Raw genomic sequence first — 12,184 nt, 5'->3', positions numbered from 1 at the left:
GTGGGGCGAGGACCCTGCCCGCGAGGACTCACAGTCTACTAGGGATGAGTGAGGATACAGTAGGTGAGGGTAGAGCTGGTCGTGCAGCGGTATGGTGGAGTGAGGACCCTGCCCGCGAGGGCTCACAGTCTACAAGGGATGGGTGAGGATACAGTAGGTGGGGGTAGAGCTGGTCGTGCAGCGGTATGGTGGAGAGAGGACCCTGCCCGCGAGGGCTCACAGTCTACAAGGGATGGGTGAGGATACAGTAGGTGAGGGTAGAGCTGGTCGTGCAGCGGTATGGTGGGGCGAGGATCCTGCCCGCGAGAGCTCACAGTCTACAGGGGATGGGTGAGGATACAGTAGGTGAGGGTAGAGCTGGTCGTACAGCGGTATGGTGGAGCGAGGACCCTGCCCGCGAGGGCTCACAGTCTACAGAGGATGGGTGAGAATACAGTAGGTGAGGGTAGAGCTGGTCGTGCAGCGGTATGGTGGAGCGAGGACCCTTCCCGCGAGGGCTCACAGTCTACAAGGGATGGGTGAGGATACAGTAGGTGAGGGTAGAGCTGGTCGTGCAGCGGTATGGTGGAGTGAGGACCCTGCCCGCGAGAGCTCACAGTCTACAAGGGATGGGTGAGGATACAGTAGGTGAGGGTAGAGCTGGTCGTGGAGCGGTATGGTGGAGTGAGGACCCTGCCCGCGAGAGCTCACAGTCTACAAGGGATGGGTGAGGATACAGTAGGTGAGGGTAGAGCTGGTCGTACAGCGGTATGGTGGAGCGAGGACCCTGCCCGCGAGGGCTCACAGTCTACAGGGGATGGGTGAGAATACAGTAGGTGAGGGTAGAGCTGGTCGTGCAGCGGTATGGTGGAGCGAGGACCCTGCCCGCGAGGGCTCACAGTCTACAAGGGATGGGTGAGGATACAGTAGGTGAGGGTAGAGCTGGTCGTGCAGCGGTATGGTGGAGCGAGGACCCTGCCCGCGAGGGCTCACAGTCTACAGGGGATGGGTGAGAATACAGTAGGTGAGGGTAGAGCTGGTCGTACAGCGGTATGTTGGAGCGAGGACCCTGCCCGCGAGGGCTCATAGTCTACAAGGGATGGGTGAGGATACAGTAGGTGAGGGTAGAGCTGGTCGTGGAGCGGTATGGTGGAGTGAGGACCCTGCCCGCGAGGGCTGACAGTCTACTAGGGATGAGTGAGGATACAGTAGGTGAGGGCAGAGCTGATCGTGCCGCGGTATGGTGGAGCGAGGACCCTGCCCGCGAGGGCTGACAGTCTACAAGGGATGGGTGAGGATACAGTAGGTGAGGGTAGAGCTGGTCGTGCAGCGGTATGGTGGAGCGAGGACCCTGCCCGCGAGGGCTCACAGTCTACAGGGGATGGGTGAGAATACAGTAGGTGAGGGTAGAGCTGGTCGTACAGCGGTATGTTGGAGTGAGGACCCTGCCCGCGAGGGCTCACAGTCTACAAGGGATGGGTGAGGATACAGTAGGTGAGTGTAGAGCTGGTCGTGCAGCGGTATGGTGGAGTGAGGACCCTGCCCGCGAGGGCTGACAGTCTACTAGGGATGAGTGAGGATACAGTAGGTGAGGGCAGAGCTGGTCGTGCAGCGGTATGGTGGAGCGAGGACCCTGCCCGCGAGGGCTCACAGTCTACAAGGGATGGGTGAGGATACAGTAGGTGAGGATAGAGCTGGTCGTGTAGCGGTATGGTGGGGCGAGGACCCTGCCCGCGAGGGCTCACAGTCTACAAGGGATGGGCGAGGATACAGTAGGTGAGGGTAGAGCTGGTCGTGCAGCGGTATGGTGGAGTGAGGACCCTGCCCGCGAGGGCTCACAGTCTACAGGGGATGGGTGACGATACAGTAGGTGAGGGTAGAGCTGGTCGTGCAGCGGTATGGTGGGGCGAGGACCCTGCCCACAAGGCCTCACAGTCTACAAGGGATGGGTGAGGATACAGTAGGTGAGGGAAGAGCTGGTCGTGCAGCGGTATGGTGGAGCGAGGACCCTGCCCGCGAGGGCTCACAGTCTACAGGGGATGGGTGACGATACAGTAGGTGAGGGTAGAGCTGGTCGTGCAGCGGTATGGTGGAGCGAAGACCCTGCCCCCGAGGGCTCACAGTCTACAGGGGATGGGTGAGGATACAGTAGGTGGGGGTAGAGCTGGTCGTGGAGCGGTATGGTGGAGCGGTGGTTACTGCAGGTTGGTAGGCTTGTTGGATGAGGTGCGTCTTCAGGTTCCTTTTGAAGGTTTCCACGGTCGGCGAGAGTCTGATGTGTTGAGGTAGAGAGTTCTAGAGTAGGTTGGATGCACGGGACAAATTTTGTATACGATTGTGGGAAGAGGAGATAAGTGGAGTAGAGCATGTATTCTTCTTTTTCTCTGGTGTCCTACTCCTTTTTCTCCCTGTTCTGGGCATCATAATCTTCTTTTTCCCTGGTTCTGGGTGTCCTACTCCTTTTTCTCCCTGTTCTGGGCATCATAATCTTCTTTTTCCCTGGTTCTGGGTGTCCTACTCCTTTTTCTCCCTGTTCTGGGCATCATAATCTTCTTTTTCCCTGGTTCTGGGTGTCATATTCATTTTTTCCCCTGTTCTAGGTACCGCATTCTTCTTTTCCCCCGGCTCTGGGTGTCATATTTTTTCCCCCAGTTCTAGGTGTCCGATTCTTGTTTTTATCTGGCTCTGGATGTCTTAATCTTCTTTTTCACCGGTTCTGTGTGTCATACTCCCCCCCCCCCCCTCAATTCTAGATTTTGTACTAATGTGTTTTCTTGCTGACAGAGTCTCTCTCATCTTTTGTAGGGTGTGAAAATCAGTCACTAATGTGTCCTAAGGGATGGCTCCGCTGATCTCCAATATACAGTAAGTACAGAATGAACCTAGCAGCGTTATACTGGGAAGAGGGCTTTAAAGGGTTGCCCCAACATTGTTCAGTCCCACTGTAGGAGGTGAACAATGCTGATGGTGTCCTGTCAACAGTTGACTGCTAAGTGCAGGATTCCTCCAGATGCAAAAGTGTGAGGCACTGGTTTTACCCCTTAAGGGTGAACTCTCAGCAGCACCTGTACTAACAGCCTCTTCCTAGAAGTGTGACTGATTGGTGATGCGGTGTACATGTATAGTTAGTGGGATTTTCCGCTTTGTCTTTGCGCTTCACCCCCTGTAACACTGTACTGACAGTCCTCCGCTGACTCTTGCTTTTCTGCCCTCAGGTTTTCTTGTGCCTTCTCTGATGACCACTAGGCTGCCAGCACCCTGCACTGATGGCGGGTAAGTCCTGAACCACAATAGTAATTGGCCAACCTCACACTGATGTCATCTGACGCTGTATGTAAATGAGGGGGAGGGGTCAGTACCTGTCATCTGATCTGCCTTCTGTAGACAGAATCTTTACTCATGATCCACACTGTTCCTAAGGGTTAATGCACACAATACGCTATTGACACATTTTCTCTACGGCTTTTTACGTATGGAAACGATGCAGCAGAATACAGACCCGGCAAGGTACATAAGCTGTGACCGGTGACTGTAGACTCTCTGTGCGCGCCTCTATAACTGAAAGTCGGCGGCTCCAGGGAGGACCAGGTAGCCGGGCTTTCAGTAAGGCGGCCGGACTGTATTGGAACGCTATTAACCTGCAGATTAAACCTATATCTGTAGGTTAATGCCATTTGGGGACATGACAGGTTCCCTTTAAGCACCAGTCAGTAACTCTTATCTGGATGATTGTCCTTTAGTCTATACACTCAGTTTGTCTCTCCTTCCTTTAGATTACAAGACGAAGCCTCTGAATGAGTGGACCGAGCAGCACGTCTCGCACTGGCTCCAGTCCATACCCATAAACCAGAAGTATGTTGACAAGCTCTACGAGGAAGAAGTCTCAGGGCCGGTGCTCAAAGAAATAGATGAGAAGTTCCTAATAAATACTGGAATGAAACATGGTCCCATAAAACTGCTGATAAAAAAGAGGGATGAGCTGCTCACCAAGGAAGGGGAGCAAAGATCTGACGAGGACAAAAAATATCTAAAAATTCCACAGGAAATTGGAGCGTCAGGAAACTCATGTGCGGTCTATTCTCAACCCGAGGAAGTCCAGTCCAGTCCCGTAAAGTCAGATCCTGTGAGCTCTCCACAGAAACTTTCCAAGGATGAGACGCAAAGCTCAGAGAAGACTCAAAAGAGCAACAATCCGGACCACATCGCCCGCCAGCCTCAGCTCTCATCCTCTGTGTCTCCGGCTACTTTCCGCCCATTCAATAAAGAAGTTGGGAACTTTAAATATGTGAAGGGCCAAGTCCTTCCTCCAGAATCTGGAGTAGAAGACATGATCACACCGTGTCATGAGTACAAGTCACTCATTACTGCCTCTAAGCTGGACCGCACCAGACTTCAGGCAAAATTTGCCTCAGAGGTGATCAGATTCGCTTGTGCTTGTATGAATGTGAGGACTAATGGTACAATACATTTCGGAGTGATGGACAGCATGGAAGACAAACGCTGTACACATGGGCAGATAATGGGAATTACGGTGAAGGAGCAGGACGTGTACGTCGATGCACTGGACTATATCGAGAGATGTCTTAATAAAGGAGAACACGACGCGGCCAGAGCCTGTATTCGCACCCCCAAATTCATTGAAGTGGTCGATAAAGATTGTAAAGATCAGCGCTTTGTGGTTGAGGTGGATGTGGTGCCTGATTCTGGTTCTGTGAAGGGACGAGTTTTCCAAGCAAGTTTACCGAAGTTCAATGAAAAAAGCAACAAAGTAAATCTGGAGAAGAAAACATATTACCGCAGAATTGGTGCAAAATCCGTGCCAGTCCCTGAGGATGACATGGTGCAGTTTGTCCAAGGGCTGACGGAAGTGGAAGCAAGAAGAGAGAAGGCAGAAACCATACCACTATGTGACACAACAACCCCAGAAAACATCACCAAGAAAATAGACCTCCTTACTGGAGGTAAAGAATACATGGATGACACCATCTGGTATATACTGGTCACCAACAAGTGGCAACCGACTTCCCTTTCAAATCTCAACTTCCTCACGCGCCTAAAGATTTTCTGTGTATTTGACTTTGATGCCAACTCTGATGAGTCCGGACTGTGCTCCACATACAAGGAACACCATGCCCCCAACATCCACTCCCTGAAAGATTATGCCAGTGACAGTAGGATGAGCCAAAGTGAACTAAGAAAATCTCTTGGACTCTTCGATCAAACCAGTTGGATATTCTGTAATGGCCGAAGCAATTTCCGAGGAGGTGACGAGCCCTGTGATGAAAATTCCTGGATCAAGAATAAGAAAAAACACCTGTTGAAGGCACTGTCATTAATCTGTGATGAGCTTTTCCCTAGAGGGACCTATGTTGTGGTGTTTTTACTGATGTCACCAGTGGAGAAGCCCATTGTGGAAACTTTCCACAGCTTCTACGCCCTGATGAGCGGGATGGAAGACATAATTTGTATTGCAGAAAACAAGGAATATTACAAAGAATGGGCCAGCCTTGCCCAGGCATCATGTAATCTGGAGACCCTGGAGCAGAGGAGCATTGTTGGGGTACAGTTGAGTCACATTAACGCTACGGTCGAGAGCATGTTCCCCATTGGGAACTCTTATAGAAATCTGCCAGTGTCATCCAAAGGTGTCTGTGTTCTTAACACGCCCGATGAGGAGAAAATGCACTCGCTGGAAATCCTGTGCGTGAATGAATGCGGTGATAAAAATCTTCATCTTCTGAACAAGAAAGAGGTGAAAGATCTTGAAGGGATGTTCTATCGAGGAGGCAAAATCAGCTGGAAACATCTCTGGCTCGCAGAACAGAAAATGAGTGGAAATTTTATTGAACGTGATGCATGTAACAAAGTCCAGAATATTCTACACGGGATTCAGCATGAAAAAACTGTCCGGCTGCCAGTCGCAATGATAAAAATTTTCCACCATCCCGGGAGTGGAGGGAGTACAGTCGCGCGGCAAGTCATGTGGAAGAACAGGAATATTTTAAGGTGTGCTATCGTCGGGTCATCTTGCCCTGTTTCCACAGTTAGTCAGCACGCTGTGAAGTTCAGGGAGTATGAAGAGAATGACCCCAACTTGTGCCTGCCTGTCCTGCTGCTGGTAGAGGACTGTGAAGAAGTCTACCTGGATGACCTGAGGCACGAGTTGACAGAAGCTATGGCGGTAAAGAAAATTCTTTATTCTGAACCGTGTTTTATCCTCTTGAGCTGCAAACGATCAAATGTCCCAGAAGATTTCTTTAAAGCGTCTGCATCCGACACAGTTGTCATCACTCATAAGCTCAGCCAGAAGGAAAAGCAGGAGTTCTCTACAAAAGCGACAGAGCTGGAGAAAGAGTTTCCCAAAGAAGAGTTCATAATCACCTTTGTCCTCATGAGCCATGAGTTCGATGAACAATATGTGAAGGATTTTGTGCAGAACGTTCTTCGAGGGATCGATCACTCGTCTGATATCACTCGGCTCCTGAGATACGTTGCGCTGCTCAATTGCTACGTCCAGAATTCCTACATTTCTGTTTCGCACTGTGAGGCTTTCCTCGGCCTCGGTGTCATGACCAAAGATCAGCACAATGCAATATTGCAATGTAATTTTAAGAGCTACCTCTTTAGAAGTGAGCAGGCGCGGCTCCTGTTCATTGAGCTGAGGGAGAAGAATTCTTGTATCAGCATCATCCACATCATCCATCCTCTGATCGCTAAGGAAGTGTTGAACCAGCTGTCATCAATCCGTCCTCAGAGTGACATCGCCAATGATCTCCTTGACGAGAAAGTATTACTTCAGCACAGATTTGGCCGAGATGACTTCATAAAGTTCATTAGAGACTTGTTTTTACTGCGCTACCGGAAGAGCCGAGGTGACAGCGTGGATACGTTCTTCTCACCCATGATTGAACATGTATGTGAAGTGGAACAAAATCCTGAGAAGGCAATCAAGCTCCTAGAAGCCGCGTACAAGCAATTTGACAAGGATGCCTTCTTTGCTCAGCAGCTGGCCCGTTTGCATTACATGCATGAGAAGTTCGAGGAAGCGAAAAGCTGGGCAGAGACGGCCAGGTGTCAACTGCCAGGTAATTCCTTCATACTACACACAGAAGGTCAGGTGTACAAGAGATGGTTCAATTTGGCACTAGACCGGAAGAAAAACGACCTCACTCCAGAGGATGTGATCGAATTAATAGAACACAGTCTTAAATCCATGGAGTGTTTCAGAGCAGCAGAAAATGCAGCAAAAACTGAGATGGACAGCATGAACGACTCTGCGTTTTTCGGAGAAGTTGACGTCGGCTGCCGATTGTTACAGATGCTTTCATCACAGCTTGTGTTCTCCAAGAACAGAGGGGAGGAAAACATGGAACTTCTGAAATACCTTTTGACAGATTATATACCGGCGGAGATTGAGAAGCCGTGGTTTCAATATCACAGCCGCCTAAAGGGACTTTATCAAAATATCTACAATGCGTTGGAGTGGATCGCAGATAATGTGGGGTACTTCCAGTTAGAGAAAATTGAAGATGAAGTACAGCTGAGCAAGACAGAAGAACACGTCAACAATCCTAGAAAGTGGCTGCTAAGGAAGACTGAGGTTTTCGCTAAGTTCTTTAGCTCTGAGTTTTTGCTGAGGAACACCGAAGCCGGTGTTAATAGTCAGCTGGTCCGTAAGATGAGCATTTATAGGCTGGGAGGAGGAAGCGTGGCCACGATTCTGTCCATATTGTCTGATTCTAATACAAAACGATCCAGTGAAAAGCTGGAGAATATCATCGCACTGTACCCAGAGGACATCACCCGTCAGGGGCTTGGTGACACTGATCTGGCCAATTACATCATGTCCCACATAGCGCTGGGATGTGTGTGTTCGGGATCTCCAAACCTGTTATCATTGCAGGAACTCCGTGAACTCGGTAAAAGGTTTCTACACACCAGGAAGACCTTCCAGCCCAGCGCCTACCTCCTCACCTTCCTGCTGTACTGGCCAGATGACAAAGTCGATGATAAACCGGACGCCAATAAAGACAACATATTGGCCAATGCTCTGCAGATGGCACGAGTATTGCATGAGAGAAGAATCAAAAATGTTCCAGTAAGGAAGAAAAGAACCAATGTGCTCTTCTTTCTAGGTAAGGGATACGGCCTCAAGAAGATCATTCACCGGAGCTCCATCGAGAAGCACATCGCAGGTCCACTGAATGAAAAGCGCATGAAGTGGGACAATGACGACCTGATGAAGTCTGATAGTGTGCATCGCATGCTGACAAATGTCCCCGGCTGGACCGAGAACGGAAGACTGTATGCAGAAGGACATTGCAAGAAGAGCAAAATTGAGATCCTGCCGTTGAACGCCCCATCGGTGCCGCACGGCAATGAGAATGTCACCTTCTTTTTGGGGTTCACATTCATTGGCTTTGTAGCTTATAACATACAGGTGCAAACTGACACCAAATCCTGAGCTGGGGCCACAATATCATGTGCTTAGGAAGACGTGGACAGTAATATTATCCTCCGCATCCTCTATTATGGTGGAAGTTCTCCACTCTATCTCGGTAAAAGACCGCTCCTCTGGCGGTGATGTACCTGTGTATAACAAATGACATTATATACTTGTAATAAAAGCTGAGCTGCAGTGAAGGGGCTCCTGGTCCCGGCTGAAATAAAGTCTTGTGATCAAAACAGAAAGGTGAGGACAATTCATCAATCAGATTCTGCCAAAATTCTGTTCTAAAGCTGTTTCGAATGCCTCAATATTTTTGCTCTACTCGTCGTTGTGGCCCATCAAATTCATTATAATTTATGCCACAAGAATGGGACAAAATTAGGACAAAATGCTTATTAAGAAACATATGCCTAATAGGAGACAGACACCTGATAAACAATCCATGGTTATGCAGGGAGTGCGGAGTGCTGCATTAGAATAACGTATCCAGCCGCTCTAGAGATGTCTCGTGCCGGGTACAAGTGTGGACGACGCTTGAAAGGTTCTTTAGGGATAAAATTCGGTGAAACTTTCAGATTTCAGCAGGATCAGCTGACCTTCTAATGTTTATGGGGGTCTCCTGAGGAGGACAGGGGAGAGACTGATCCCACTTGTTAAATTTCAATGGCCAATCGTTGACTGAAATAAGACACTGCCAGAGGAAGATGAGGACTGAGACGTCTGGTGAAGAGGACAGAGGAGGACACAGGACACTGGAGGGAGGAGGACACAGGACTATGAGGGAGGAGGACACAACTTTGGAGGGAGGAGGAGCAGGACCGAGGAGTCTGGAGGGAGTAGGACACACAACTCTGGAGGGAGGAGGAGGACACACAACCCTGGAGGGAGGACAGGGGAGGAGGAGGACAGAGAAGTCTGCAGGGAGTAGGACAGGGGAGTCTGGAGGGAGGAGGAGGACACAGGACTATGAAGGGTGGAGGACATGACTTTGGAAGAAGGAGGACAGGGGGGAAGGAGGAGGACACGGGAGGAGGAAGAGAACACAGGATTCTGAAGAGGATAGGATTCTGTAGAGAGGAGGAGAAGGAGGACAGAGAAGTCTGGAGGGAGGAGGACTGAGAACAGCAACTGAGGTTTCTGACTGCTCACGCGAGAAGACGATCAGCTCTTGGCCTCCTGTATATGGAAGTGGCTGTGTGATCTTACCACGGTCAGGAGCTATGTGCCCGGCCTTGTTCACATTCCAGATATATCACCTCGTGCGGGCAGATAGATCCATACTCCGGACCCCTCAGGTGACCCCACTGTCCTGTCTGGTGACTGTGGAGGCCACAAACGTTTGCTCACTATTTGTTCTGTAATGTCTGCATGAGCGCGGCAGAGACGTGTGCAGTGATCACCATCGTGCTGAGGCCACGAATCCTCCCTCTGATCAGAAGACTCCTCCGCCATTCCATACACTGCTGAGGTAACATGAAAGCTGAGCTCTGACTGGTCGCTGAGGTAACATGAAAGCTGAGCTGTGACTGGTTGCTGGGGTAACATGAAAGCTGAGCTCTGACTGGTCGCTGAGGTAACATGAAAGCTGAGCTCTGACTGGTCGCTGAGGTAACATGAAAGCTGAGCTGTGACTGGTTGCTGGGGTAACATGAAAGCTGAGCTCTGACTGGTCGCTGAGGTAACATGAAAGCTGAGCTCTGACTGGTCGTTGAGGTAACATGAAAGCTGAGCTCTGACTGGTCTCTGAGGTAATATGAAAGCTGAGCTGTGACTGGTCGCTGAGGTAACATGAAAGCTGAGCTGTGACTGGTCACTGAGGTAACATGAAAGCTGAGCTGTGACTGGTCTCTGAGGTAATATGAAAGCTGAGATCTGACTGGTCGCTGAGGTAACATGAAAGCTGAGCTGTGACTGGTCTCTGAGGTAATATGAAAGCTGAGCTCTGACTGGTCTCTGAGGTTATATGAAAGCTGAGATCTGACTGGTCGCTGAGGTAATATGAAAGCTGAGCTCTGACTGGTCACTGAGGTAATATGAAAGCTGAGCTGTGACTGGTCACTGAGGTAACATGAAAGCTTAGCTCTGACTGGTCGCTGAGGTAACATGAAAGCTGAGCTCTGACTGGTCACTGAGGTAACATGAAAGCTGAGCTCTGACTGGTCACTGAGGTAACAGGAAAGCTGAGCTCTGACTGGTCGCTGTGGTAACATGAAAGCTGAGCTCTGACTGGTCGCTGAGGTAACATGAAAGCTGAGCTCTGACTGGTCGCTGAGGTAACATGAAAGCTGAGCTGTGACTGGTCGCTGAGGTAACATGAAAGCTGAGCTCTGACTGGTCGCTGAGGTAACATGAAAGCTGAGCTCTGACTGGTCGCTGAGGTAATATGAAAGCTGAGCTGTGACTGGTCACTGAGGTAACATGAAAGCTGAGCTCTGACTGGTCACTGAGGTAACATGAAAGCTGAGCTCTGACTGGTCACTGAGGTAACAGGAAAGCTGAGCTCTGACTAGTCGCTGAGGTAACATGAAAGCTGAGCTCTGACTGGTCGCTGAGGTAACATGAAAGCTGAGCTCTGACTGGTGGCTGAGGTAACATGAAAGCTGAGCTCTGACTGGTCACTGAGGTAACATGAAAGCGGAGCTCTGACTGGTCACTGAGGTAACATGAAAGCTGAGCTCTGACTGGTCACTGAGGTAACATGAAAGCTGAGCTGTGACTGGTCACTGAGGTAACATGAAAGTTGAGCTCTGACTGGTCACTGAGGTAACATGAAAGCTGAGCTCTGACTGGTCGCTGAGGTAACAGGAAAGCTGAGCTCTTACTGGTCGCTGAGGTAACATGAAAGCTGAGCTCTGACTGGTCACTGAGGTAACATGAAAGCTGAGCTCTGACTGGTCGCTGAGTTAACATGAAAGCTGAGCCCTGACTGGTCACTGAGGTAACATGAAAGCTGAGCTCTGACTGGTCACTGAGGTAACATGAAAGCTGAGCTCTGACTGGTCGCTGAGGTAACATGAAAGCTGAGCTCTGACTGGTCGCTGAGGTAACATGAAAGCTGAGTTCTGACTGGTCACTGAGGTAACATGAAAGCTGAGCTCTGACTGGTCGCTGAGGTAACATGAAAGCTGAGAACTGACTGGTCGCTGAGGTAACAGGAAAGCTGAGATCTGACTGGTCTCTGAGGTAACATGAAAGCTGAGCTCTGACTGGTCTCTGAGGTAACATGAAAGCTGAGATCTGACTGGTCTCTGAGGTAACATGAAAGCTGAGCTCTGACTGGTCGCTGAGGTAACATGAAAGCTGAGATCTGACTGGTCTCTGAGGTAACATCAAAGCTGAGCTCTGACTGGTCTTTGAGGTAACATGAAAGCTGAGATCTGACTGGTGGCTGAGGCACCATGAAAGCTGAGCTCTGACTGGTCGCTGAGGTAACATGAAAGCTGAGCTCTGACTGGTCTCTGAGGTAACATGAAAGCTGAGATCTGACTGGTCGCTGAGGTAACATGAAAGCTGAGATCTGACTGGTCTCTGAGGTAGCATGAAAGCTGAGCTCTGACTGGTCGCTGACGTAATATGAAAGCTGAGATCTGACTGGTGGCTGAGGCACCATGAAAGCTGAGCTCTGACTGGTCGCTGACGTAATATGAAAGCTGAGATCTGACTGGTCGCTGAGGTAACATGAAAGCTGAGATCTGACTGGTCGCTGAGGTAATATGAAAGCTGAGATCTGACTGGTCGCTGAGGTAATATGAAAGC

General features: G+C 49.9%; 1 protein-coding gene across 1 annotated transcript in view; it reads left to right on the top strand.

Annotated features, from left to right (window-relative positions):
* LOC141176379 (sterile alpha motif domain-containing protein 9-like) overlaps positions 1 to 8,670 on the top strand; it is a 36,201-nt gene extending 27,531 nt beyond the window's left edge. The window contains exons 2-4 of the mRNA XM_073660341.1: positions 2,785 to 2,844; positions 3,195 to 3,252; positions 3,753 to 8,670. Of these exons, the coding sequence (XP_073516442.1) occupies positions 3,246 to 3,252; positions 3,753 to 8,443 (4,698 nt within the window). The 5' untranslated portion in view covers positions 2,785 to 2,844; positions 3,195 to 3,245 and the 3' untranslated portion in view covers positions 8,444 to 8,670. The remainder of the gene's footprint in view (positions 1 to 2,784; positions 2,845 to 3,194; positions 3,253 to 3,752) is intronic.
* The last annotated feature ends 3,514 nt before the right edge of the window (positions 8,671 to 12,184 follow it).

Source organism: Phyllobates terribilis, unplaced genomic scaffold, assembly GCF_046119375.1.
Source record: "Phyllobates terribilis strain yellow unplaced genomic scaffold, ASM4611937v1 Scaffold_25__1_contigs__length_18738178, whole genome shotgun sequence".
Classification (NCBI taxonomy): Eukaryota; Metazoa; Chordata; class Amphibia; order Anura; family Dendrobatidae; genus Phyllobates; species Phyllobates terribilis.
The sequence above is the reverse complement of the archived record's forward strand: the minus strand, read 5'-3'. Positions and strand labels throughout refer to the sequence as shown.